This window comes from Podarcis filfolensis (assembly GCF_964270895.1).
Source record: "Podarcis filfolensis genome assembly, chromosome: 3".
NCBI classification, from domain to species: Eukaryota; Metazoa; Chordata; class Lepidosauria; order Squamata; family Lacertidae; genus Podarcis; species Podarcis filfolensis.
Window position 1 is genome coordinate 82,546,439 of NC_139606.1, and position 26,980 is coordinate 82,573,418.

The 26,980-nt window shown below is 40.8% G+C and overlaps 1 protein-coding gene and 1 long non-coding RNA gene across 3 annotated transcripts in view; one reads left to right on the forward strand and one right to left on the reverse strand.

The window, feature by feature from the left end:
* The window catches only part of CDC42EP3 (CDC42 effector protein 3), a 61,257-nt gene extending 44,298 nt beyond the window's left edge, over positions 1 to 16,959 (forward strand). For both annotated transcript variants that reach the window (XM_083604370.1, XM_083604369.1), the window contains exons 2-3: positions 12,246 to 12,302; positions 14,731 to 16,959. In XM_083604370.1, the coding sequence (XP_083460496.1) occupies positions 15,016 to 15,783 (768 nt within the window). In that variant the 5' untranslated portion in view covers positions 12,246 to 12,302; positions 14,731 to 15,015 and the 3' untranslated portion in view covers positions 15,784 to 16,959. The remainder of the gene's footprint in view (positions 1 to 12,245; positions 12,303 to 14,730) is intronic.
* Positions 1 to 26,980, reverse strand: part of LOC310758318 — a 166,206-nt gene that overhangs the window by 102,129 nt on the left and 37,097 nt on the right. The window lies entirely within an intron of this gene.

Genomic DNA, 26,980 nt, shown 5'->3' on the forward strand with positions numbered 1-26,980 from the left:
GACATTTTGCTGTTTCAGCAAAATTCCCCCCGATGCCATTTTTACACTGGAAAACCAGGACGTGTCAGGAATTTTCCTGACAGATGGCAAGCCTAAGTTAAGGCAGTGGTGGCTGGGTTTCTTACCAGCAATGTGGTTCACAGTGCGCCCAGCTGCCTTTTTAAGCAAAGTAAAAAAATGTAAGTTTTAGAGAAGGGACAGGAGGAAGGAGATCTGTTGCATAAGACCTCCCAATCAGCCATAATTTTATACATGTATAAGGAAGCACTGCACTAAGATTTTTCACTTTCTACAACCCACTGCATTGTTGGCTTGCTTTTGTATTTATTTGTATTTAAAATATTTCTATGTGGCCCTTCAATGAAACTTTCAGGTTGAGTTACCAGGGAATAATCTGTTGTCTCTCGAGATAGAGGGATGCCAGCAGCAACAACACAGAGGTAACAACAACAAATAAACACCAGCAGCAATAATCATACTGCACAGTCAACAAACAGCAGAAAACAGAAATTGTCAAACAGTTAAAAACCAACCATAAAATACAACGGAATGCATGAAACCACAGTTAAGCTTTCAGTTCAAAAACCCAGGCAAGTAAATAGGTCTTTGCCTTGCCCTAAAATGATATCAGAGCTGGTGCCCTTAGATCAGATGACACTCTGCAAAACATCTATTTTAATACACAACTCTTTTTCAACAGACCATTTCTCCTAATTATACCACCATCTGAAAATTAAGAGAGATTGTGTGTGAAATATTTAAAGGTTAATGAATTTATCACACCAACACTTTTTCTTATTTTGGAAAATGTCCTTTTCAGTTGAAGGAGGATATGTAAATCCCAAAACCCATTTTATAAATAGCAACTCATCTGATTACCTGTGGTAAATAAAAACTACCCCACCCTCTGGCTATGAACTGGAGAAGGAAGCCTTCCTAAACTAGAACAGCTGATTTATTCCCCCCCCCCCCCCGCCTTTTAGCTAGTCAGTGTGCAGACTTTGGGAGCGGGAAAGAAGGGAGCCTATTTTCTTCTGGATGTTCATTTGCAAGGACTTCTAAATATACTTATTTAAAAGTATTTTAGTTAAAATCAATGGGACTTGCTTTCAAGTAAAGCCTTAAATTACATCACTGCTGAAATATAAGTGCTCGTTCTTACTTTGCTTTTGATATAAATGACACCAGGCCAAAACTTGTAGAACAGGCAAACTGTGTGGTTGTTTCTACCCTGCTTATGGATATAATGAGTGGCTATTACTGCCTAATGTTGACTTAAACATAAGTCACAATACAACTCCACCTTTTTCAGTTGACTTAGTGGGGCTGCACCGATGCACATGACTTGAGAATAGTAGTCAGCGATTCCCATGTAGACCCAGAGAGAGCAACGTACCAAATATTGTTGCTGTCCAGCAAATTTCACAAACCACATCCAGCATTTCCTAGGATTTCCTTTTAACTAAAGCCATGCACAGTTCTACATTACACACAGTCATTTGTTTTCCTGTTACACTAGACAAGAGCCAAGGCAATAAGGTAAAAAAAAAATGACCCTTAATGCACAGATGGCCTCAAGGAGGGTTAAATGTGCAGGAGGATTCTAGAAGGGAGGTTGAAGCAAGTCTTGGCATGTCTCCTCCTAGTCAGAGGCGAAAGCTATGCGTAAGACTGCAGAATGTCATTGCCACCTCGGATTTCCCTTCAGCTTACTGATAGGAAAATGCCACAGCAGAAAGTAAAGCTGCTCTTACTACATAATTGTTAAGATTGTTTGAGTAACATTAACATGACAGTAGGAAGAGGTTGGCCATAAATATCATGCCTATTTGTATCATTAGGGGTTAGCGCACTTAAATAGAGTTTTCGTATTTTTGTGCAAAGCTTTGCTATGGGGTGGGCTTCTCAAAATCAAGAAGATCGCTCCAGTAGCACATGGGGGGGAATCATTCAAAGGCCACTGGGAGGTATCTTGTGTAAGCTATCACAGCAATGGGTTTTAGGACATCCTTAATTCATGGGTCATGTAATGATGCTTTCAGGGACGATTCCCAACATTCTTGTCCAGAAATCTGTGCTCCCACAGAACATCCCCAAAGTTAAAGGTAAAGGTACCCCTGCCCGTACGGGCCAGTCATGTCCGACTCTAGGGTTGTGCGCCCATCTCACTTTAAGAGGCCAGGGGCCAGCGCTGTCCGCAGACACTTCCGGGTCATGTGGCCAGCGTGACAAGCTGCACCTGGCGAGCCAGCGCAGCACACGGAAACGCCGTTTACCTTCCCGCTAGTAAGCGGTCCCTATTTATCTACTTGTACCCGGGGTGCTTTCGAACTGCTAGGTTGGCAGGCGCTGGGACCGAGCAATGGGAGCGCACCCCGCTGTGGGGATTCGAACCGCCGACCTTACGATCGGCAAGTCCTAGGCGCTGAGGTTTTACCCACAGCGCCACCCGCGTCCCAAAGTTACCAAGAGCCTATTCAGACATTCAAGAGGGCATATGTTGGAGTCCTCATACCACCTTATGATTCATTTGTGGAATCACTTGTTTGAAAATGTTGCCACATATCTTTTCACAAAATTCTTACCTCTCCTGAAGATAAAGCTAGATGGCTTATCCCCATTCCATTAAACTTCCTACATTTAAGGGATTCAGATGTTTAAGCACTTTCTTCATAGTTGAACAAGAAAAGCCCATGTGGGAATGTTAAGGACAAAGCTTGCATGTGTATCTTCTCCTGACTTTAAGCCCCCGCAAGTTCTTTGAACCCTTGAAGAGAACTAAAGACCAGTATGCTAGATTTGGTTAAGGTGCTGTCAGAAATTTGAGAATAACTATTGGGGACAGGCCAACAAAGGTCCGTATAGTGAAAGCTATGGTTTTCCCAGTAGTGATGTATGGAAGTGAGAGCGGGAACATAAAGAAGGCTGATCGCCGAAGAATTTATGCTTTTGAATTATGGTGTTGGAGGAGACTCTTGAGAGTCCCATGGACTGCAAGAAGATCAAACCTCTCCATTCTTAAGGAAATCAGCCCTGAGTGCTCACTGGAAGGACAGATCGTGAAGCTGAGGCTCCAATACTTTGGCCACCTCATGAGAAGAGAAGACTCCGTGGAAAAGACCCTGATGTTGGGAAAGATGGAGGGCACAAGGAGAAGGGGACGACAGAGGACAAGATGGTTGGACAGTGTTCTCGAAGCTACCAGCATGAGTTTGACCAAACTGCGGGAGGCAGTGGAAGACAGGAGTGCCTGGCGTGCTCTGGTCCATGGGGTCACGAATAGTCAGACACGACTAAACGACTAAACAACAACAATTGGGGATGGGCACCATTTTTATCTATACACACAACATTTTACTGCACTGTGTGATCCATCCACACTGATGCTATGATTTCCCGTATCTACTGTGTAGACTAGCAGCTGTGCAGTTGCAAAGATGGACGATGCTGCATCACTACATCCAAAACCTGTGTGGGAACATCTTAGTTGGCAGGTTTGGCACTATGCAATGTTAAAGAGAGAACAATTCCTATGTTCCTTGCTGCTTCAGACAAGCCATGCACCAGCAGTGCCCCTTGTGTGTGCAGTTTTCCACACTGTCTCATATTAACATTGTTATTGTTGATTCCCAGTACCTAAGATCATCCATGACCATCACATATCAAACCCCAGTGATATAAATTTTACACTGCCTTATCTAAAAGGCCACACTATTCTGTTGCCAGTCATCAAGTATAGAGAAATCAAGTAAGCTGCATGCATGTGTGACTAGTCATTAGCCTTCAACAGTGCTATGGATCTGGTGTGTTTTAATTTCTTCTGTTTGCAGTTTTAGTATGGTACAAAGACTGCTTTCATGCTTCATTCATGCACCACACTGAGCATTTATGCAAAAGTTTCTGGGAAATTACATCCAAACAGATTTACACAACACTCCCAGAGTATTAGTCTCCTGTCCATCTTTACTAATGGGCTGTTAGTAACCATTTATGTAACCATTTATAGTGATTTTAGTGGAGGAACAAATATTACCGTTGGATCAGTAGACATCACAAAGCCATATTTTCCAGGTTTAACCCAAGACTGAATTTGAACTTGGATGTATGAAAACACACATGCCCACTGGAAAAAATCACCTCCCACCCAAAAAAGCACTTATAAGACGTTTTGCTCCTGTTTATTTTTCATATCCATAACCCACATTTTAAAAAACATCCTACCAAAGTATGTATTAATTGCACACAAATCTTTCAGTGAGATATATGCAAGAGAACAGTTCATACATCCTATTTGATACATGCTATTTCATGCCATTCATCTTTGCTTATAGAAAATTCCATGGTATATGGGGGGGGGGTGTTGTATAAAGCTTAAGGACGATAGCATGGATAACTGACACTTTTAAATACATTAGAAGGAAAGTATATGATATATCTTAAAAAGCAGGGACATCACCTTGCCAACAAAGGTCCGTATAGTAAAAGCTATGGTTTTCCCAGTTGTGATGTATGGAAGTGAGAGCTGGACCATAAAGAAGGCTGATTGCCGAAGAATTGATGCTTTTGAATTATGGTGCTGGAGGAGACTCTTGAGAGTCCCATGGACTGCAAGAAGATCAAACCTATCCATTCTTAAGGAAATCACCCCTGAGTGCTCACTGGAAGGACAAATCCTGAAGCTGAGGCTCTAATACTTTGGCCACCTCATGAGAAGAGAAGACTCCCTGGAAAAGACCCTGATGTTGGGAAAGATGGAGGGCACAAGGAGAAGGGGACGACAGAGGACGAGATGGTTGGACAGTGTTCTCAAAGCTACCAGCATGAGTTTGACCAAACTGCGGGAGGCAGTGGAAAACAGGAGTGCGTGGCGTGCTCTGGTCCATGGGGTCACAAAGAGTCAGACACGACTAAACGACTAAACAACAACAACATATGATATATCTGACATATACTATTATTCTGTTTCACTTGGGACACAAAATGTGGAGCAAGAAGGCATACAATTGGCCTTCTGGTTCAGTCACTTGCTTCAGTGTTCATAGACATTTTGCCTAAATTTTATTGTAACTCAACCTCCTTGTTTCTTAGCTTATTCTTGTTGGATCAATCGAACAATCATTCACTCTCTTCCTTCTAACAGCATTAAGGGTATGATCCAGGCAAAGTTAATGATTTTTCAGTTCCATTGGTTGCAGTGGGAGATATGTTGAAAGCTATTCTCACCATAGCTACCTTGAAGGAGGATAAGGCTATCAATAGCAACTAGTAATAATGTTTACGTATTACCTCCAGTGTCAGAGGCTATATGTCTCTGAATACCTAATGGGCCACCGTGAGAACAGAATCCAAATGTTCTCAAGTACCGAAATTAATGGAATTTTAAATGCTTAGCTTTGCTCAAAGCGTGCAATAAAAGTCTTTAAATGACCACTATGATCTCCTCCTTTTTAGACTTATATTTCTAGATTTATCATACCAAGTTCTTAGTCAAATTTATTTTCTAAAAACGACTGGTAATCAAAGAAATACAAGCTGGTTGAGGAACATTATAGAAGAAGTGGTCCCCAGCCCATTGGACTCTGTGATGTAAAATTAGATTTTGTCTGATCCTAGTTCTTAGATTCTTCCTTACACAACCACTCTAGGAAAAGTTTTGCAGGGTGGGATTTAAATCTCATAAATAAATACATAGGACAGTATTCAGCAAAATAGTTGTGCTCATATATGCAAGGATCACCACTAGTACTGTGGTACCTCAGGTTACAGACGCTTCAGGTTACAGACGCTTCAGGTTACAGACTCTGCTAACCCAGAAATAGTACCTCAGGTTAAGAACTTTGCTTCAGGATGAGAACAGAAATTGTGTGATGGTGGCGCGACAGCAGCGGGAGGCCGTATTAGCTAAAGAACCAGTGTGGTGTAGTGGTTAAGAGCGGTAGTCTCGTAATCTGGGGAACCGGGTTCGCGTCTCCGCTCCTCCACATGCAGCTGCTGGGTGACCTTGGGCCAGTCACACTTCTTTGAAGTCTCTCAGCCCCACTCACCTCATAGAGTGTTTGTTGTGGGGGAGGAAGGGAAAGGAGAAAGTTAGCCGCTTTGAGACTCCTTAAAGGGAGTGAAAGGCGGAATATCAAATCCAAACTCTTCTTCTTCTCAAGTTAAGAACAGTTTCAGGTTAAGAACAGACCTCCAGAACGAATACAGTGGTAAACTCCACATAGTCCTCAGATCTGCTTCAAAGGGTTAGGGGAAAGTCCAGAAGAGATTTAGGAGTTGTGTAGGGGGAAGAAAGGGGAAGAATGGAAACATAGCTTAGTGTTATGTTGACTAGAACCTATGGCTTTTGATCCACGCATCTTGTGATCCCTATGGTCTTTTTGGAATTCAATATCCTTCCTAAAGTATTTAATCCAAAACAGCTCTGTTTTCTTCTTGAATGCTTATCTTAACACTATCAATGACTCATCTATGACTCAGATCCTTGCATGCTCACACACCCTCTTTTGTTCTGAAAATCTTGAGTGTATCCTATCCAAACAAAATTATCTGAGAACTGATTAAAGCATTTCACACCTTTCATTTTGACCAGTTTGGTATCTGAAAGAAGAATGCCATTACATGACTTGACTTGTGAACATTTAAATTTCAAAGTCAGCATAATGCAAAATTCTCAAAAACGTCATTATGATCAATATCCAGAGGTTCCTTTTGTAGCATATTCATTGTCCTATATTTACAGCTTATAAAATAAATAGTATCTATCCTCTCCAGGGCCATAGTGCTTAAAAATTGCTCATTTGAAAGAAGAAAGGGAGACATAAACCTTTGCTTGGAAACACGACTAAAGCTCTGCGGCTCCTTTTTTCAGCATGAAAAACGCATTTCTTGCATTTCTCCTGTTTCCAACAAAAATAGCAAATACAGCAGAAAAGAATAATTCTAGTAGTATCTGTGAACTGCAGTAACTATTTAAATAGTATGAATTTCAGTATCTGGTCCATGACTAAGATGGGGTTCATTTAGCATAGAAGTTAAGAGTATGAGCTATGAACAGAAGTCAGAAGTTCAAATCCTGGCTTGGCCACAAACTTGCTGGGAACTAATCATACTGGTCTTACAGGGAGGCTTGTGAAGATTACCGAGATAAGGTATATGAAGCACTTTGAGCAGTTAGGAAAAAGCGCTGTATAAATACTCAATCGTTTAAGAGTCAGTGTGGTAGAATAGTTAGGGCAGGGATAGCCAATGCGGTGCCCTCCAGATGTTGTTGAACTACCATCAGACCCAGGCAACATGACCAAGCATCCAAGATGATGGGAACTGTAGTCCAAAAACATCTGAGGGGCATCACATTGGCTTACCCTGGGTTTGAATGTGGGAAATCCAGACTCAAGTGTAATCTCTCTTTCTGTTTGCAGACTTTTTTTTCAAAATGGCAGCAGAGTAAAGCAACTATAAATCCTAAATACAGAGGTCAAATCTGCTCTATGCTTTCCTTGCCCGGCTTGAGTCAGCAGCCCATTATCCACATTTTTAAAAATAAAGAAAAAAAAGATAGAATAGTGAAGATGGGGAGGTAAGGAAGCCATATGTGATGATAAATCAAGATCAAAGCTCGAGGCTGGAACAATGCGTCAACAGCTTTGGTCTCTTCAAATAACGCCCAAAATTTCTCCCAGGTTTATTCGTGCTTATTCGGGATTTATGATAATTGCATTCACTTTCCCCCCATTTTTTCCTAAATGTAACGTGTCCTCTTGTCTTTATTTTTTAAGAGATATCCAGGATTGTAGAACAATATGTTTTGCCACTAGAGTTGCTCTATTCCTAAAATGAGATGGTTGAAAGCAAAATTTATGCAGGCTGACAGAACCAACTTAATCCACGATCCTACTTCATACTAGATGCAAAGGCAAAACCAAAACAGATGTAGTAGATTGACTGACTTGTTTTCAGAGAACCCACACTTGAAGAATATGTCTGGGTGTAAATGTGATCTAAACATTATTTTTTAAAATATATACCATGGTATTTCCTATGAATCTCACTGCTGAGATAAATAATTTTGTCTATTTTATCATCTCACCCACACTGTGAGACAGTCTCTCTCAGCATAGCCTAATTAGTCCACGGCTGCTCAGCGTGCTTTATGGCAGAGTGAAGATTTGAACCCAAGTCTCCTCGGTCCTGCTTAGATACTCTTATTTATTTATTTGTGCTTTTTTCTTTTACTTAGCCACTCACTGCGAAAGAGCCTTTGAGCAATGTAACAGGAAAGAAAATTAAGATCCAAATGTTGTTGTTGTTGTTTAGTCGTTTAGTCATGTCCTGTCTGACTCTTTGTGACCCCATGGACCTGAGCACGCCAGGCACTTCTGTCTTCCACTGCCTCCCACAGTTTGGTCAAACTCATGCTGGTAGCTTCGCGAACACTATCCAACCATCTCGTCCTCTGTCGTCCCCTTCTCCTTGTGCCCTCCATCTTTCCCAACATCAGGGTCTTTTCCAGGGAGTCTTCTCTTCTCATGAGGTGGCCAAAAGATCCAAATGCATAGCATAAAAACAAAAAAGAGTACATTACAATAAAACCAATACTAGGATCAATAAACAGACACAATAAAACTTCAGCAGCAGAAAACAGTTATCAATAAAAAACAGAACATCCATCATTATCTGTCAAATGCCTGGGATAAGAGAGCGGTTTTTACCTGACGCTGAAAGGATGCAAATGAGGGCATTAAGCAGACCAGAGCTAACGAGGACGTCACACTGGAGCGAAGCCTGATGGAAGTGAGAACATGTTCTCTGAATTACACAGAGGAGGGTGATACTGTAACTTCCTTATAATGCTTGCTGCAATAGATGTTTGACAAGTATATGAAGTTCAGTAGGGAGAAGGCCTGCCTAATTTCAGCTGGGAGTTCTACAGACCTGGGGCCACAATACTGAATGCACAGCTGCTGGTAGATACATGGCATCTGAGCCACGAGAGACCTCTAACAGAGACTCCTCCAAAGGTTCTGTGATTGGGCAGAGATATAAGGGATCAGACAGCCCTTAAGGTATGCTGGACCCATGTTGTTAAGGGCAGTAGTCTGTTCCCAGCAAATGTCTTGCTGCAGAATTTTGCACCAGTTGGAGCTTCCAAACCAGGCCCAAGGCCCACATAGAATGCATTGCAGTAATCAAGTCTTGAGGTTCCCAATGCATGAATCACTGTGGCCAGGCTATTCCTGTCCAAAAACAGCTGCAGTTGGTGTATCAGCCATAAAAGGTCCTCCTAGCCACTGAGGCTACTTAAGGCTCGAGTGACACAGATGGATCTGGGAGTATCACCAGATAATGTAGTCTCCCTATCTGAACTTCCATATATTCTTAATACAGTGGTACCTCGGGTTACATATGCTTCAGGTTACATACGCTTCAGGTTACAGACTCCGCTAACCCAGAAATATTACTTCGGGTTAAGAACTTTGCTTCAGGAGGAGAACAGAAATTGTGCGGCGGCGGCACGGCAGCAGCAGGAGGCCCCATTAGCTAAAGTGGTGCTTCTGGTTAAGAACAGTTTCAGTTTAAGAACAGACCTCCGGAACGAATTAAGTACTTAACCCGAGGTACCACTGTATATGGACGCAGGTGGCGCTGTGAGTTAAACCACAGAGCCTAGGACTTGCCGATCAGAAGGTTGGAGGTTTGAATCCCTGTGACGGGGTGAGCTCCCGTTGCTTGGTCCCTGCTCCTGCCAACCTAGCAGTTCAAAAGCACATCAAAGTGCAAGTAGATAAATAGGTACCGCTCCGGCGGGAAGGTAAACGGCATTTCCGTGCGCTACTCTGGTTCGCCAGAAGCGGCTTAGTCATGCTGGCCACATGACCCGGAAGCTGTACGCCGGCTCCCTCAGCCAATAAAGCGAGATGAGCGCCGGAACTCCAGAGTCGGCCACGACTGGACCTAATGGTCATGGGTCCCTTTACCTTTACCTTTTTACCACTGTATATACTTTTTAATTTTAGATTGGATTTTGCTGTGTAATTTTTGTATAATCCTTATATGTAGGGTTAGAAAAAGAAATTCCAATTTAGGTATTTTTCTCTCTCTTTAGGACCACCATTCTTCCTAGCCATGATAATGGTAGCTTGGTACGCTTTCTCACACCCTGCTTAAATTTCTCCAAATTATCTTTATCTAAGGGCTCATTCAGACATCCTTTTGTGCTGCTTTTCTAGGCACAGGCTAGGGCTTTAAAGCTCCATTTCTGATCGGATATTTTTTGTCACGGTGCCTTCCCCAGAGAAAATCCATGTTTTACCACTGAATTGGAGCAAGCAGCTTTATCTTCTGAAAACAGTATTACTATGTACTATGAACGTAGGTTCCCAAACCAGAATCCAAGTGGCTCATTCAGGTCTGCAGCATGTCTGGATTTCTGGCTGAAGACAGGAGATGGCACATCCATCACATTAAATATGTATTGATGTTAGTTGTATTTTAGTTGCTTCTCTTATTTCTTGTATTGTCTTTTATTGTATTACAATATGAATCCCATGGAATACAAAAAAAATATAATATAAAAGAAATAAGGGAAACAATCAAAATGTACTTAAAAATAATAAAGCATCTAGCACACCATATCAACAATTTTCAAGTGGTCCGGGGTGGGGTGGGTAGTTAGGGTATCACTGATCTACAACTTCTTAACTTGTATCTAGAAACTGTTGAAAATTCAGTATCAGCTTTATATTGTTCTTCAGCATTCATAAGTAATTTCTGATTTTTCTGCATTAATATCATAGCTAGAAGATACTTTATCACATTCCTCCAACATATTCTTCAGAAATTTAACTGAATCTATACATCCTTGTAATGTAAATGCTGTATCATCTGAATAATGCATAATTTTAATTTGGGTCATGGTAGGGTAATCTCTTTTATGTTTTTGTTGTCCCTGATTTGTTGTGCTAAATTTTCAAAATGTAAATTAAACAATAATGATAAGAAAGTGCATTCCTGTCTGACACATCTTTGCAGTTGTATTATGGGATGCATGATTCCATTAATCAAAATTGTACCCACAATTTTGTATAAATTGCTTCAACAAAACAGCAGAAGTCTAAGTCCTGGACCAAATTTCTTCAAAATTTTAAAGCATAGGCTTCCATTCTATAGAGTCAAATGCTTTTTCTGTATCTACAAACTAAAAGAATAAAGGTGTGTTATGCTTCTGTTTCACCTTTATTAAGTTGATCAATTTGCATACAATTTATGACATTTATCTGCCTGCCATGAATCTTGTTTAATCCTTTTTTATTTACTCTTCAAGGAATTTATTAACTCTGCAAGCTAAAATGGCTGTCATAATTTTATAGTCAGTATTTTAAAGTGATATACTTGACACTAACCAAGTGCCTACCCTCGAGGACAGCTAGTGCTGGACTTGTTCAGCTTTACCTTGTACCCCAAACAGTATTTTGCTGGTTGGATGTAATGTAAAAACTTTACTAAATTCAAATTAAAATCTACTGAAATAGCTCATGGTGCCCCTCTCACATAATGGTCAGAAATAGATGACTATGTGAAGTGGCCTGACAGTGCAACATCTGAACTCTTTTAGCAAACATTTTTATTTTGCAACATTTAACTACTCTCAATAGAGAGAGGGATTAAAATGTCTTCTTCTTCCAACATAGGCTGTGGCTAAGACATCAGATTTAATAATAAATCATATGACTGTGGTGCTGAGGGGAGAAGACACTTCAGACAAGGCAGATTACAGAAATACTTTTTTAAAATCAACCAAAAAAATTTATTGTCAGGTTAGACAGTAACTAAGATATTAGGCGGAAAACAGAATATTGAAAAATATACGCCCCGAGGAATGTGTACAAAATTCCTTAGGCTTGAAAATTCTGTTTCAGAAACAAAAGTCCACATTGAGTAGGATTATTTGAAGTTATAGGATTATTTGAAGTTACTGAACTGAGGTATGAAATCTCAGTAATTCAATCTATAGGGTGATTAAGTCAGTGAAAGTGGGGGGTAGTGCTTTAATACAATCAAATGAAGTTACTTTGATGCACATTCTTTCAGGGAGCATTTCAAGAATTCCAGGCAGGATTTTTACAGATAAGCCGACGACAGGAGCCACCCAATCATAACTGACTAGTTGAGGGGCATGATGGGATTTCAGAAGTATAAAAGAGAGTGTTTTCAGGCAACATTCATTCTCCTCCGCTCTTCTTTTCCAGAAACCACACTCTGCCACAGCTACAGAATTTTCCACAGGATTACAAAGATAATTGAAGGTAAGTTGTTGTTTTTTGTCTACATATGTCTTTTCTTTTTATTTGGTAAATTAATTGAAACATTGAATAGTGTCTATAATAACACTAGCAAGTGATATAGCTCTCACCACTTCATGCTTTCACTATCTTAATATAAAATAAAATAATAATGATAGGAAGCATCTTAAAAAAAAATAACAGCCAAAATTAGCCAGTGTGGTGTAGTAGTAAGAGTGCTGGACTAGAACTTGGTGAGTTTCGGTCAGTTACAGTTTCAGTCTAACCTACCTCATAGGGTTGTTGTAGGGATAAAATGGGGAGGAAGAAAACCACATATGCCACCTTGAGCTCATCAGAGGAAAGGCGGGATATAAATGTAAGAAAGAAATAGAAATCTTAATATAAAATAGCAAATTAAAGGCTGCTTTCCTGTGTAAAGTAAAACTACCAGAGAAAATATCTTGCTTCTGAGAAACTGGCGCAGCTTTTAAGGTTGACACTGTTTTTTCGGGTGGGATCACATACTGGTAAATTCAGGTTGCATGGTGGAAGGTACTGGACTTCCCATTATCTTTTTTCTCCTCCTAACTATGATTATTCATGCAACAAGTATTTAAATATGATGGCTTTTATATAGTAAATCAGGCTTCCTCAACCTCGGCCCTCCAGATGTTTTGAGACTACAATTCCCATCATCCCTGACCACTGGTCCTGCTAGCTAGGGATCATGGGAGTTGTAGGCCAAAAACATCTGGAGGGCCAAGTTTGAGGAAGCCTGTAGTAAATTGACCTATATATTGAAACAAGGAAGTTTAAAATATATTGCTGTTACGTTATATTTATTCTTTCTGTATATTCATATGGAACAGTTTATGTGTGAATGTATTTGGTAAATTTCTTTTTAAGCTTTACTATATTATAAACTCTGTAGTTTATAAATCCTAGTCAGCAAAATTATTGGGAAAATAGTTCCCTAAAAAATCAGACTTCAGCTTTAATGGTCTTGGGAACTACATTGATTTTATTTGTATACTGATTCTATTTCTGTGTTCCCGGTTGAACATAGTTTGTAATATAAAATCATTTATAGGGTTGTTGTTCTTTTCACCCAACCTTTTATATTTATGTGTTTATTGATTGGTGTGTTGTTGTTTTTTTAAAAAATCTCTGTATTAATTATTATAGCAACCAGTTAATATGCATGCCTGTTAGGAAATAAATTAAATTTCAGAATGGTAAAGCTGATGGAATCCTTAATCAAAATCAGCTTTACCATTTTGAAATCACATGTCATTGTTCTAGCAAAGAGAATGCAAATTTAAATGAACCCTTTTTTCCTGATTATTCCCTAAATCCAATCCTATTCAAGTTTATTTAAGAGTAAGTTCTATTGAGTTCAACAGGTTTACTTACGGGTATGTGTGTAAAGGATTGTACCCTAAACTACAGCTTATTTAAATAAATCCACCACAACTCAGCCTGCAAAGAGCAAGTTTGAAACTAGTAAACTTGTTGGTTTCGACGCAGTGAAAACTGAGACTACAACTGTGCAGGTCCCTGCTTTTCACCTGGGATGCACAAGGGTGTATACAATATAGCCTTTAAAAAAATATTATCATCATCATTTATTTATTAAATTCCAAACCGCCCTTCATCCAAGGATCACAGGGCAGTTTACAACATAAAAAACACAAAAATACATAACATAATAACAAACAAAAACAATAACCTCCTATAGTTTAAAAGGCAAATATATGTGGCAGTAGCCTAGTCATTGCAGCGAGGTCATTCCAACCCTAATCCATTATGAGTAGCCTGGATATCATACTATTTAGCCTGTGAATCAACCCTTGTCAGATTATGCAACTGAAACTGAGGGGCAAGGAAGGGCATTCTTTGAACTGATTGCCCAGATAAACCCTAAAATTTGTAGGCATCTGTTAAAACAATTTCAGCTTTGATCTTCCAAACTACACATACAAAGATATTCCAGCTTCAGTTTCAAAGGCCCACAAAGCTATGTTTATAAACCTCTGTTTTTTGTGAGGAAGGAACTTTTTGGTACAAATGTTTAGAAGTGCCTCTGGAATGCTCAAAGGTGTGGGCTTTGCCTGGCACTAAGATGGAAGATGATTGACAAAATAAGAAAACCAAGAGAAACCAATATAGTAAGTTTATTAAGAGAGTTGGATTTGGCAACCACGTCTAAGGAGTTCTGGCTTTCAAAATGTACAAAGTCAGGGAAAAGGTTGGTTAGCCTCTCGTTAGAGGAATCCTTTTATCCTGCTTAATGAAGGGAAGCAACTTCATACAGCTAATCTCCACGCTGGAGCTGTCAAGAGTGCTATTAATTATGTTGCTGCTTTGTTTTGGGGGTTTTTGTGCAAATATCAGATTGAATGAACCATGAAGAGCAAGTTAATAATAACCTCTTTTATTTCTCATGCAGGTTGCTGAAGTCCTGGAGGAAAGTGAGGATTCTTGCAAGCCTAGCGAAGTGTCACTTTGAGGAGGGAAGCTTACACTGACGTTCTGGGGCACAGAATTTTGGAAGGCGGGGAAGGCAGCCGCGGTGGTGTGTGAATGCCTCTTTGTAACCAATGCCAGAGTCAATAATATGGCATAGATAACAAGAAGGATTTGCTGGAGAAGAGCTACTCAGACTTGCTGACTATTTTTATTCCTTCCTTTGTACCAAAAGTCCCCCCTGCCGCTGCTCAAACACTGCTAAAAGATGCCAGCCAAGACACCCATCTACCTGAAAGCCGGCAACAATAAGAAAGGGAAGAAATTCAAGCTGAGGGACATTTTGTCTCCTGATATGATCAGCCCACCTCTCGGTGATTTTCGCCACACAATTCATATCGGGAAAGAAGGACAGCACGATGTTTTTGGAGACATCTCCTTCCTGCAAGGGAATTATGAGCTCTTACCTGGGAACGAGGGAGAGACAGCCAGCCAGTGCGAAGGCCACAATGAGTTCCTCAGGGCAAACAGCACCTCTGACTCTGTGTTTGCCGAAACGCCTTCTCCGGTCCTCAAAAATGCCATATCACTTCCTGCCATTGGTGGTTCTCAAGCCCTCATGCTGCCCTTGTTGTCACCGGTGACGTTTAATTCAAAGCAGGACTCTTTGGGGCCTTTAAGGAATCCCAGGCATAGCTGCGAGCCCGTAATGGAAGAAAAGTTGCAGGGGAAGAGCAAACACTTGGAGAATGGGAAAATATACAAAGATGACATCACATGGGAGCGGAACGTCCCAACATCGCATTACACTAATGGGAGAGACAGTCATTCATCCAGCCTTTCGGAGCAATACGCTGAATGGCAAACAGAGGAGTTATTTGACAATGGCCATCTTTCATGTGATCTAACCAAGACTCAGCCTAAATCAGAAGACTCCCTTTCAGATCTGGCAGAGCCTCTTCTTTCTTTGCAACTTGACCTCGGGCCATCACTTTTGGATGAAGTGCTCAACGTAATGGACAAAAACAAAACATAGAACTTGCTGCTTTTTTGCCTCAGTCATTCATACAAACACAACTGAAATGTACAGGCGCCATCCAGCTAAGGTTAAGCAATTGAGGCTGCAATCCTCCGCACACTTCTTTGGGAATAAGCCTCATTGAACTCAGTGAGCCTTACTTCTCAGTAAAGCATTGGGTGCACCTTTTGAGGATGAATGGGATTTAAGTGTGCTTAACTTTAGATGGATTGTGATTTGCGTGTTTATATACAAAACCAACTCCCTTTGCAGTAGACAATTTTTCTAAAACAAATGACTTTAAACTATTTTTTTACTTAATTTCCATGATTTTTTTAACATGGCAAATGTCAGATAACAAGAGGAGGTATTTTAACAACACAATTTTCAGCCAATGAAACTGTTTTCTAAGAACCAAGAGTTGTCGTCAACATAATATTTGGATTGATTCTGGAAGTTAGGACAATTAATTCATTTTCAGGAACCCTTTGGTTCTCAAGGACCCTGTGTGTGCCAGGCAGAAGATTTATGAAGTGAAGGTTAAATGTTAATTAGTTCAGCATTACTTAATATGTAACTCTTTCCCAGAATGATAGTAGGGTTTTTTTTTATTAGCAATGTTTTTCATTCTGGCTGCACTGTTATTGTTGAGTGTTAATGCATAGCTCTGTGTTCAAATGGGAATGGCTTTCTTCTGTTCAACTGTTATGGGAAATATATGTAGCCAATACAAACTGGTGCCATTGAAGTTACTGGAGCCCCTTATGTGAGCTCTTATGCCAATACGTATTCAATCTTAGACAATCCAATTTTTAAAGAGATTAATTACACTCACTGCATTATTTTATGAGCTGAAATCCGTTTTTATGCACATTCACCTCAGATTCTACACACACACACAATTGCACCAGTGAGCTGTTGCTTGGCATGTTTTTTGGAGAGCCATTGTATAAACTGTATATTTGTGTGCATTTATGAAAAATACGTATTTGATCCTTTAGCTTTGTTCCTTTCAGTTACTGACATTGACACACAAATCTTTGAAATTTTGCAATGGGTTATTTTATGATTTTAGAGGGAAGCTCAAAGGAGACTGTGCTGCAGAAGATGGTACGTCAGGGAATATAGTGATGTCCCTGCATTGTTTTAATACTTTGTGCAATACAATAAAGAGTAAAGAATTAATGTGGAAAATCATGTTTCTGTATCTGAATTACACTTTCGTGAAGAAGAGGCTTATTTCAAGATGCAGTTGAAACCCACTTACCGTACATTCCCATTACATTTTACTAGTTCTGTGCTTCAGTAGTGCCAAGAGGAAAATAACTTTCATACTTTAATTAAGATTATTGCTCTGTTCCACAACTTGCCCACACAGATTTTGCAAAATTCATTCATCCTAATTTGGAGCCCCATGTGTATCATAGTGAGCTGATGGAGCTCTTCTGTGAAGTTCCTCACAAGTGGAGTAAGCAAATGTTTGAACTGGGCCATATTTTCTTATATGGAATTAAAGAAGTATACCCAAGGTTAAGGAAAGGTGTTCTTTTGTATCTTTCACTGCTTGGTGTTACTAGTGGTTCTGATTACCAGAGAGCAGAAAGGAAGGACCAAGTATTAGCACAGATGAATTCAATAACCGTGAACTTTCCACCTTCTGTCAAGTCAGCAAATATATGTTTGGAAGGTGTTGGGGGGTATGAGAAAATGGTTTCATCTTTGGCAGGACTACTCACTTTGTAGTAAGGGCAACACTTTAGTGGAATCAGAAAGTGCAATTTTCCAGGACCTGTGCTGACCAGAAGTCTGATGTTTTTGGCTGAATTAAGCTTTCTGAGTTAGAGTCAGTCTCTTAAGTTACCTTTAAGAAAATGCTATTCTTTTGAAAGAGATCTCCCACTAGGGAAATATATCAGCTAATCTTACAATTAAGATAATATCCTTCTGTGTTTTGTGTTCTTTGATTATTCCCCTTGCCACTTCATTGGACAGCGAAGATTGTTGTTTAAATAGTAATCTCTCCTACTTGAGCTCATCAAATCAGAATGCTGACTTTATGAGATCCTGGCCATTTTCACAGCAGTAGACTATTCCAGGGAAAATTCTCAATAGAAAGCAGATAGTGCTGTTTTAAAACCACAAGATAGGGAGAAAGTTTATGATAAAGCTCATTTGCTAATACAAACATCCCTTTCAAGGTTTTCTGGCATAACATATGGGGCACAATCCAACCGAAATGAAGCACGCTTATAACACATCGGTTTCAGCGAGAAAGTGGAACACAAGCTTAGACCTCCCCCATTAAAATCAATGGAGTTTTAAAATGCAGAACTTTGACTTTTTAACACCAGATCAGGGAATGTGTCTGTTTTAACATTCAGATCTAGAGCACATGAGATATGAAAGAACTTGAGACCCTCACTAGGTTTTGTGATTTTTAAACTTGGTTCACATGGAGATTCACTTTTGGTAACCCAGAAATTATCACAGATGATGATTATAAAGAACGGTTTAAAATATATGTGATAACTTGGGATACCTGGTTCTAGTGGAATATTGAGTCCTTGTCCCAAAGGATAGTGGTAGTACTTTTAAACCTTTTGAGAATTAAAAATTGGAATTAAAGTTACCCATCTCAGCATTTTGTCAATATCTGCAGTTGTGCTATTGCTTCAGTGCTAAACTTAACTCTGGAGCTTTGGCTTTATCTGACGTTCCTAAAGTTTCCTCCACAATTTAAAACAGAAAAGCTTATACAGGCACACAGTATCTTATATTTTTCCTTCAGTAGGAATAGGACTACAGGCACAAATCATCACAGTGGAACTCTATTTTAGTCTATCTGTTGTTCCTCCTCAGACTGCAAGAATATTGTCTTGCATGTTTGTTTGGGCCCTGGATAGATTTCATCAATTGTGATTTACAAATCAAAACCCTGCTGGAGAAATATGGTACCTGAAGGAACTTCAGCCCCTATGTTATAGTATTGTCCCATTATTGCCTCATTCCGGCATTCATATCAGAATGTCCTGGTTCAGCCACAATACTCTGATGCCTCAATTTAACGCTCAGCACTTTCCATAAAAATGGCATGGTACTTAAATATTACTTGGCACTGGAAAGCATCGACTCAGCCACACCTTGAATCTTGGACTGAGGATCTTCAACAACTGGCAGTCACAAGGACAAGAAACATTTAAACAGTGTTGAACAACATTGAACAGGTGTGTACAAGCACAACATTTATTTGTATCTGATCTGAATTTTTGGACCTACTGGAATCAGAAATCTCTCCTCTTTTGTGTACTCTTCCTACTTGCCTCACTTAATTTGTATCCTTTTCCTTCCACTCCATCCATATGCAAGCAATCCTCGCCATGTAATTAAAAGATTTAAAAAAGGAATCCATGGAGCTCTGATAAGCACATCTTACATTGGCACCATTTTGGAGGTTTCCACCCAGCAATCAGAACTGTTAAAAGTCTGTTTTGTGTTTTCTTCCAAAAATTAAAACGTCTCAATAAAAACTTATTTCTAAACTGTGATGATCAAATCTTTTTCCCCCTGAATTGACAGATATCACAAAAAGAAAAGAGGTTTTCTGTATTTCCACATGGTTAACACTGTGCAGTTTAATCAAGGTCAGGGACACAAGTAAGAGGAGGGGCGGGGACTAGTGCTCCCTGTTACAGATGTTCAAGGGAAAGATAACCGTTGTATTGAAGGTTAATTGATGAAAGAGGGAGGTGCAGCCTGTTTTCAAGCATGCAGGAACCACTGCAGGACTTGGTTTGCTATGCCCTGGGCACTGAGCTTTTGCTCTTGAGGGAGGAATCCAACAGAGCTGAAGAAGAAGAAGAGAAGAGTTTGGAGTGATATCCCACTTTATCACTACCCGAAGGAGTCTCAAAGCGGCTAACATCCTCCTTTCCCTTCCTCCCCCACAGCAAACACTCTGTGAGGTGAGTGGGGTTGAGAGACTTCAGAGAAGTGTAACTAGCACAAGGTCACCCAGCAGCTGCATGTGGAGGAGCAGGGAATCAAACCTGGTTCACCAGATTACGAGTCCACTGCTCTTAACCACTACATCAAACTGGTTCTGAGAATTAACGTGTGGGAAGAGAGGGGGAGATGAGGTTGGGGGTGAAGAGGCTGGGCCCTGAACAGTGTGCCGGTACTTCTATCATTCTAAAACAATACTGAACTGTTTGGACCCTATTTTGAATTTTATTTTAAATTTAATATTGGACCTCCTCCAGTCCCTCAAAAGCATTTCTGGAATCCCTGATACAGGGCATATCTAGGACCAAATCTAAATCTAGCTCGTCAAAATGTAATGTGGACAATGTCGTATTAAGTGGCTCAGTCATTTTTGACGATGAGCTGGCATCAGGGTCCCACTCCTAATGCCTCCTTTTTTTAAAAAAATAAAAAGGTGAATAAGCAATAATGAATTATAATATTGCTGAATACCATCATCACAATAGTGATCCTAGTGCTACCCCACAGCTGGTCCTGGATTAATTTTGGTTGTGTAAAAAGATCCTTTTGCTGATTTCAGAGTACACATCATCTGGTAAATATTTGGTGAAGACTGAGTTTTAATATGCGGCTTACTTACTTGTTATTGCCGTAAGTAGAAAATCACCAAGATAGGAAGCAGTCCTCAGTGTAATGCGTAAACAATTCCACTAGAAGAATAACAGAGAGTCATTCAGTTGTGCTACGTGCAACTCAACTAAATATAGTTAAACTGAGAGAGCTAGAGAAGGGTGCATGGTTTTCATTAGACAATTAATTGGACAATTTGCATGACACCACTTTCCATCATTCTATTGCCACAGGCTCTATTGAGAATCCCACTGACACTTTATGATGGATGGCAAGCTTGGGTTACTCGCTTCTCTCTTCCATGGGAAAACTCAGGAGGAAGGGACAGAGGAAAGAAAGCAGAGAGGGAAAATATATAAGTTGTGGCAGCTTGGGTTGAATAGTGGCGGCATCCACCACCCCATTAAATTCCAGACTCTGTCCCAGTGTGTCACTAAATTAAATGGGAGGCAAAACTAAGCAGGGCACATTCTCTGGGATTCACTGTAGGGAACTCTAAAGAGGAAAGATGGGGAAATGCTAGGACGGCAATCCTGTTCACACCTCACTGAGAGTAAATGCCACTGAGCTTAGCAAGACAACTCCAGGTAACTCTGCACAGGACCAAGTTGCATAGTACATGAAACCCTAAGAAGACCCTGTTGGATCAGGTCAACAGCCCATCCAGTTCAGCATCCTGTTCTCACAGTGGCCAGCCAGATGCCCATGGGAAACCTGTAAGCAGAAGTCGGGCACAAGAGCACTCTGCCCTCCTGTGATTTCCAGCAGCTGGAATTCAGAATCATTGCTGTCTCCAATCGTGGAGGCAGAGCACAGCCATCATGGCTAGTAGCATTCAGTAGCCATCTCCTCCATGAATTTGTCTAATCCTCTTTTAAAGCCAACAAAATCGGTGGCTACCGCTGCCTCCTGTGGCAGAGAGTTCCATAGTTGAATGATGTGCTGCGATACAGAAAGGCTGTAAGTGGTAACAGAATAAGAATACAGAAATGTATCCATGCAATAATATTATCTGGGTGTTCAGCTCTATTCACTCTATTTCAGCTCCATCCCTGTCATTGTATCCCCTTTCCCCCACATGCCCAGTACAGGGACCCTACACATGTAGGGTCCTATTCACATCTTCCCTCAATACATGGATGGCTGACAGAGGACATGGGGGGGGGCATGGCCAGTAGATGTGGCCCTGATCTTCTTTTTTAAAAAATAACATATATATATATATTTAATAACATTATTAGGGTTGCTGTTTTTTTCCAAAACAAACAAAAAATACTGAAAACACAGCATTATTATTATTGTTGTTGTTATTATTATTATTATTATTATTATTATTATTATTATTATTATTTATTTGTATCCCGCCCTCCCTGGCCGAGGCAGGGCTCAGAGCAGCTAACATCATAAAAACAACACAGCAGTCTAAAGCATAGAATATCATCTAACCTTGACCAAAGAAAAAAGAAAAAAAGCCTGGATGTTAGTGAGAGTTCAGGGTGGTTTTTCTTATTCATGCAATCAGTAAAAACAGTATCAGTCAGTTGGAAATTAGTCTTTGTATCTTATTCCTTTATGGAGTGATATTTTGTTGGTCTGTTTCGCTATCAGGGCCAATTGCCAAACGCTTTTAAGACCATTCGATAAGTGGGCCCCTTTCAAGTCTTTCCAAAACTGAGCTATAACAAGTCTAGCTGCTAACCATAGATAACCAGTAAGAATTTTAAAGGAGATATCTGCATTCTGACCCTGCTCTTCTACATTGCATTATGTTTGCTGCAGAAAACCTAAATTACTTTGAAATAATTTATTGCCACTCTTGGCAAAAGCATTCATAAGTTCTATGTCTCTGGTTGTTTCACTGACTTTTATTTTCAACCATATCTGAATGTTCACTTTCTGTTAACACTTTCCTTTAAAAACATTTAACACTTGTAATCCAGTGGTTCTCAAACCGTGCAGCATGCATCTGGGTGGGGTTTTGGAGCACCTGGAAGGCAGTAGGGTCCTAAGGAGGAATAGGATCCTGAAACACGTGGTGCTTTTCTCCTCCTTCGGCTTCAATAGTCGAAGGGCTGAATTTCCCTAGACAGAGGAGTCTCACCTATATGCTGGGATAAACATCATCCCAATGCAATTTGGGGGAAAGGAAGTTCAGGAAGAGTGGCTGCATTGTTCTCATATTTACTTGCGTGCAGTTTTTAAGAGATAGCTAATAACCCTACGTTGCCAGCATTACAAGCTAATTCCACAAATCCTCACATGCAGCATCAGTTTGTATGCAAGGACTTGTACGTGGCACACTTAACAAAAGAACCAGCATCTTTGTTTAGGTGGTTAGCCTTAAGCTCAGCGGCCAATGAGGCCCCCAAAGCCTCTCTATCTGCATGACAGAGTGTGCCTCTGATCTGTAGCATAGTGGAATGGCAGGGGGTTCAGGAGGAATAGACAAGGCGGCTTCTGCTGATGCCTCCTCCTATCTACTGCCTTGGGCAATTGCCTCACTCTGCCTAATGGCAGAGCTGGCCCTGGTCAAAAGATGCTCAAGGTGATTTGCAGTAAATCAAGTCCCCAAAATAGGAAAGCAGTATGGAACAAATGTATAGTTAAGTATCAGTAGCATTTTTTTTAAAGCATCCCTATCTCAAGTGGGGGGGGGAGTCTCCCATTTAAGATAGCTGGGGATATCCAAAGGGTTTAATAATATGCCTACCACTAAGGGTTATATCCAGTGTTAGCCCTATCTTAGCTATTGTTTTCAATGGGTCTGTCCTGAGTATAATTTAGTTTTCTCCTGCTCTAGAGGGTAGGACTTGAACCAATGGCTTCAAGTTACAAGAAAGGAGATTTCTGAATAAACATGGAAAAACGTTCTGACAGTAAGAGCTGTTTGACAGTGGAACAGTCTCCCTCAGTAGGTTGTAGACTCCCCTTCCTTGGAGGTTTTTAAGCAGAGGTTGGATGGCCATCTATCATGGAAGCTTTAGTTGAGATTCCTGCATTGCAGGGAGTTGGGCTAGATGACCCCTAGGTCCCTTCCTACAATTATATAATTCTATGGCTACAACAGTTGAAGTTCTGTTTCAACAGTGGTGCCACTACAAAGAAAGCTCTGCCATTTTTCACACGGCACGCTTCAATGGTATATGTTTCTCAAATAAGTGTTCCTCTTCCACCAGGTTTGAGAATCTCTCTTTGTTACAGCAGTTCCATCGGTACTGACAACAGTTAGGAACACTAGTGCTGACCAGACCCAAACATTTATAAAACAGTCAGTAGCTGTGAACACTGGAAGAAACAGCCAGCAAAGGGTTTCAGGGAGACAGTTTCACTAAAACTAGACATAGAGCTCTGCTGAAATGAATAGCGCTATTCCAGCGCATGAATCAAATATGTGTACAGTACATCCCTCACTTATCTAAACAGCCTGGGGCTCATCCAAAGCAACCAGACAGTCCGTAAGCTTGGATACATTTGAGAGCTGTGTACACAGAGGTTGCACAGCTGAGGCACCTTTGAAATATTGCAAATGCACAATGGGGGGGGCTTTTCCTGGTTTCATCCCAGTTTTTGGCTGGCTGGGGCTGATGGGAGTTGAAGTCCGAAACATCTGGAAGGTACCAGGTTGGGGAAGTCTGCTGTGAGAGCAGAAGTGTGGAAGCTGTCTGCCTCCAGGCGTTGCTGGACTCCAATTCCCTTCAGCCCTCACTAAAGATGCAGGAGAATTCTGTCCGAAACAAAAGTGAAAATGGCTGCAATTAGCATATTTGTCCAAGGTCAGGAATGGAAATCATGGAAGTGAATACAAGTGATATTCACTATTGTTTTTGACATTTGCCTTTCATTGAAATGCATTGGAGTCGACTGTCAGCCATTGTAGATAGTGAGACTCATAATAATAATAATAATAGTAGTAGTAGTAGTAGTAGTAGTAGTAGTAGTAGTAGTAGTAATTTATTATTTATACCCTGCCCATTTGGCTGGGTTTCCCCAGCCACTCTGGGCAGCTTCCAACAGAATATTAAAATACAATAACCTATTAAACATTAAAAGCTTCCCTAAACAGGGCTGCCTTCAGATGTCTTCTAAAAGTCTGGTAGTTGTTTTTCTCTTTGACATCTGGTGGGAGGGTGTTCCACAGGGTGGGTGCCACTACCGAAAAGGCCCTCTGCCTGGTTCCCTGTAACTTGGCTTCTTGCAGTGAGGGAATTGCAAGAAGGCCCTCAGCACTGGACCTCAGTGTCCAGGCAGAATGCTGGGGGTGGAGACGCTCCTGCAGGTATACTGGACCGAGGCCATTTAGGGCTTTAAAGGTCAGCACCACTACAATACAACACTACAACAATGTAGCTTTTTGCAGAAGTGCTTACTGTGATGAGCGCAGGATAGAAATCACTGCCTCCTTACAACCCTCCCCCTCACCACTGGCCAGGCTATCTGAGGCTGATGGGAGCCGGTCACACTTTCCCCATTCCTCTCATAAAGTTTAAAGATCCGTAATCAGGTAAATCCTTAACAGAAAATCCTCTCTCCCTACCTCGACTGGAGGCTGATTTCTTGTCAATGACCTATGTGACTGGCCCTGCCACCACCTTGGTTCGGGGACCTTTCAGTCTTATAGGAATGCCATGGACTGAGTTCACAGAAAAAGCAGCTCTCACAGCAGAGCTTTAACGCTTAAAAATGCACAGGCAGCAAGGAGCCTTCGCAGTCCAAATTTACCTCTTGAAGATTCTGTTTTGTTTTGTTTTCTTAATGTGTACTGAAGGACTATTTTAAGCCTGGTGTCATCAAAGCTCAGCCCCAGGGTCTATTTTCAGTGCCCAAGGCACAACTCTTGAACAGGTGAGCTAATAATAAAGGAGGAGGGGGCACCACCACGGAGTGTATATTGAGTGAAGTTTCCTCAGTGTTGAGTAAACATCTGGGATGAAGGAAGGCTTGATTTAAATGAGACATTAGCAGGACAAAAATGTTTATTTGTGTGGGCAGTTATTGCGATTGGCATAACATTTTCAAAAAGTGATTTTCCCGTGTGCAGCTACCCCATAATTTGACTCCAAATGAACTGCAGGCTCAGCAGATGCTGCAGCAGCATGCAGACGCTACGCTCACGTTGGTCTGCACACAGGATCAAATGCCATTAAACATGACCACATCTGCCTACGTGGGCAAGCACTTTGCCAGTGCCTCATTTAAACTGGGCCAAAAAGAGAAGTCAGCAGGCACATTTCAGGCAGGTGTGAGCCCTTAAACCTTTTTTTAAAAAAGTAATTAACTCCTTTGAAAACCTGAGATTTAACTTAAAAGCTTTGATGATGTCATTCGCTTACTTTATTTAATTCACTTTGGCAAGTTGTCCCAGTTTCTGAACAGTAGGGGAGAAAGACAGCACAGTGCAAGTTCTTTCAGCTACTGTGGGGGGGAAATCACCTTTTAAAATGTGTTTATTACTTATTTTTATTTATTTCACAAGATTTATATACTACTCGTCTTTAATAAAATCTCAAAACAGTTTACAAAAAGAATAAAATCATAACTTTTGTTAAAAAGTAAACTTCTGTAACTGTCATTTAAAGATAATGCAAGCTTACCACAATAAAACATAAGTCTTAAATAAACAGTAATTGACTAAAGTATAGTATTTACCTTATCACATCTTTATAATAAATAATAAAAATATAGTGCTACTTTTATTTAATTATAAAAGTGTATCTGGCTGGTTTTGTACCATGTATAAAATACCACAGCTACTGAGTTATAGTTAAAGGTGCTAGTAAACAGCATTGTATAGGTACTTGGTGGCAGCAGTTATTTGTGGTAATGACCGCTCTCCACATCAAACGGAGGACACCCTTTGCGTGCCTGTGCGCAGCACCCCCGACCCTATGTGACTCCCGCAGAGTGCTCCTGGACCACCTCCCCAAGTCGCGAACCTTGAGGTTCCGCCAAACCTCAATTTAAATAAGCAATTGCGACTGGGGAGGCGGAGCCAGGGGAGTGGACCAGGTAAGATTAGGGTCCGCTCTTTAATCATAAAAGGGGGTGGAGCCTACCTGGGAGCTCTCAGTTGGCTCCAGAATTTCACCCGCCCTACCCTCCCTTCATTTAGGCCTTTTATTGCAGGTTAACTTCTTCTTTACAGGTATGCAGGCGCTGCTACAGTCTTACGATGGTTGCTGTTAAAGGACCGGGAAGAAATTTTCCCTGCATTGGCAGGTTTCGCCTTCCCCGTAGCAAAATGTCACAACTTTGGCAGTTTTAGGCCTTGGGCAGAATCCTTTAGTCTATCTTCCCTAAATGGGTGTGTGTGTGAAGTGGTGACACAGGTTCCCCGTTAAAGGGGTTGTTTTGAGGGGAGTCATTGGCCATACGCCGATAGGTTGTCAGTGCACTCCCCTGCGTTGCGGTGAAATGGGAGGCGGGCTTTCTGCTTAAACATACATCTTCCAGAGCCAGCCCAATCCCCAGACAGATTGGTTAACCCTGATGTACCCCAGATCCCCGGCCGGGGACTGGGAGGGATAAACGCCCAATGCCTAAGCCAAGGTCTTCCTTGGTTTAATAAAGTTGTGGCCAATTTTAATCCCATAACACGTTTTCACAA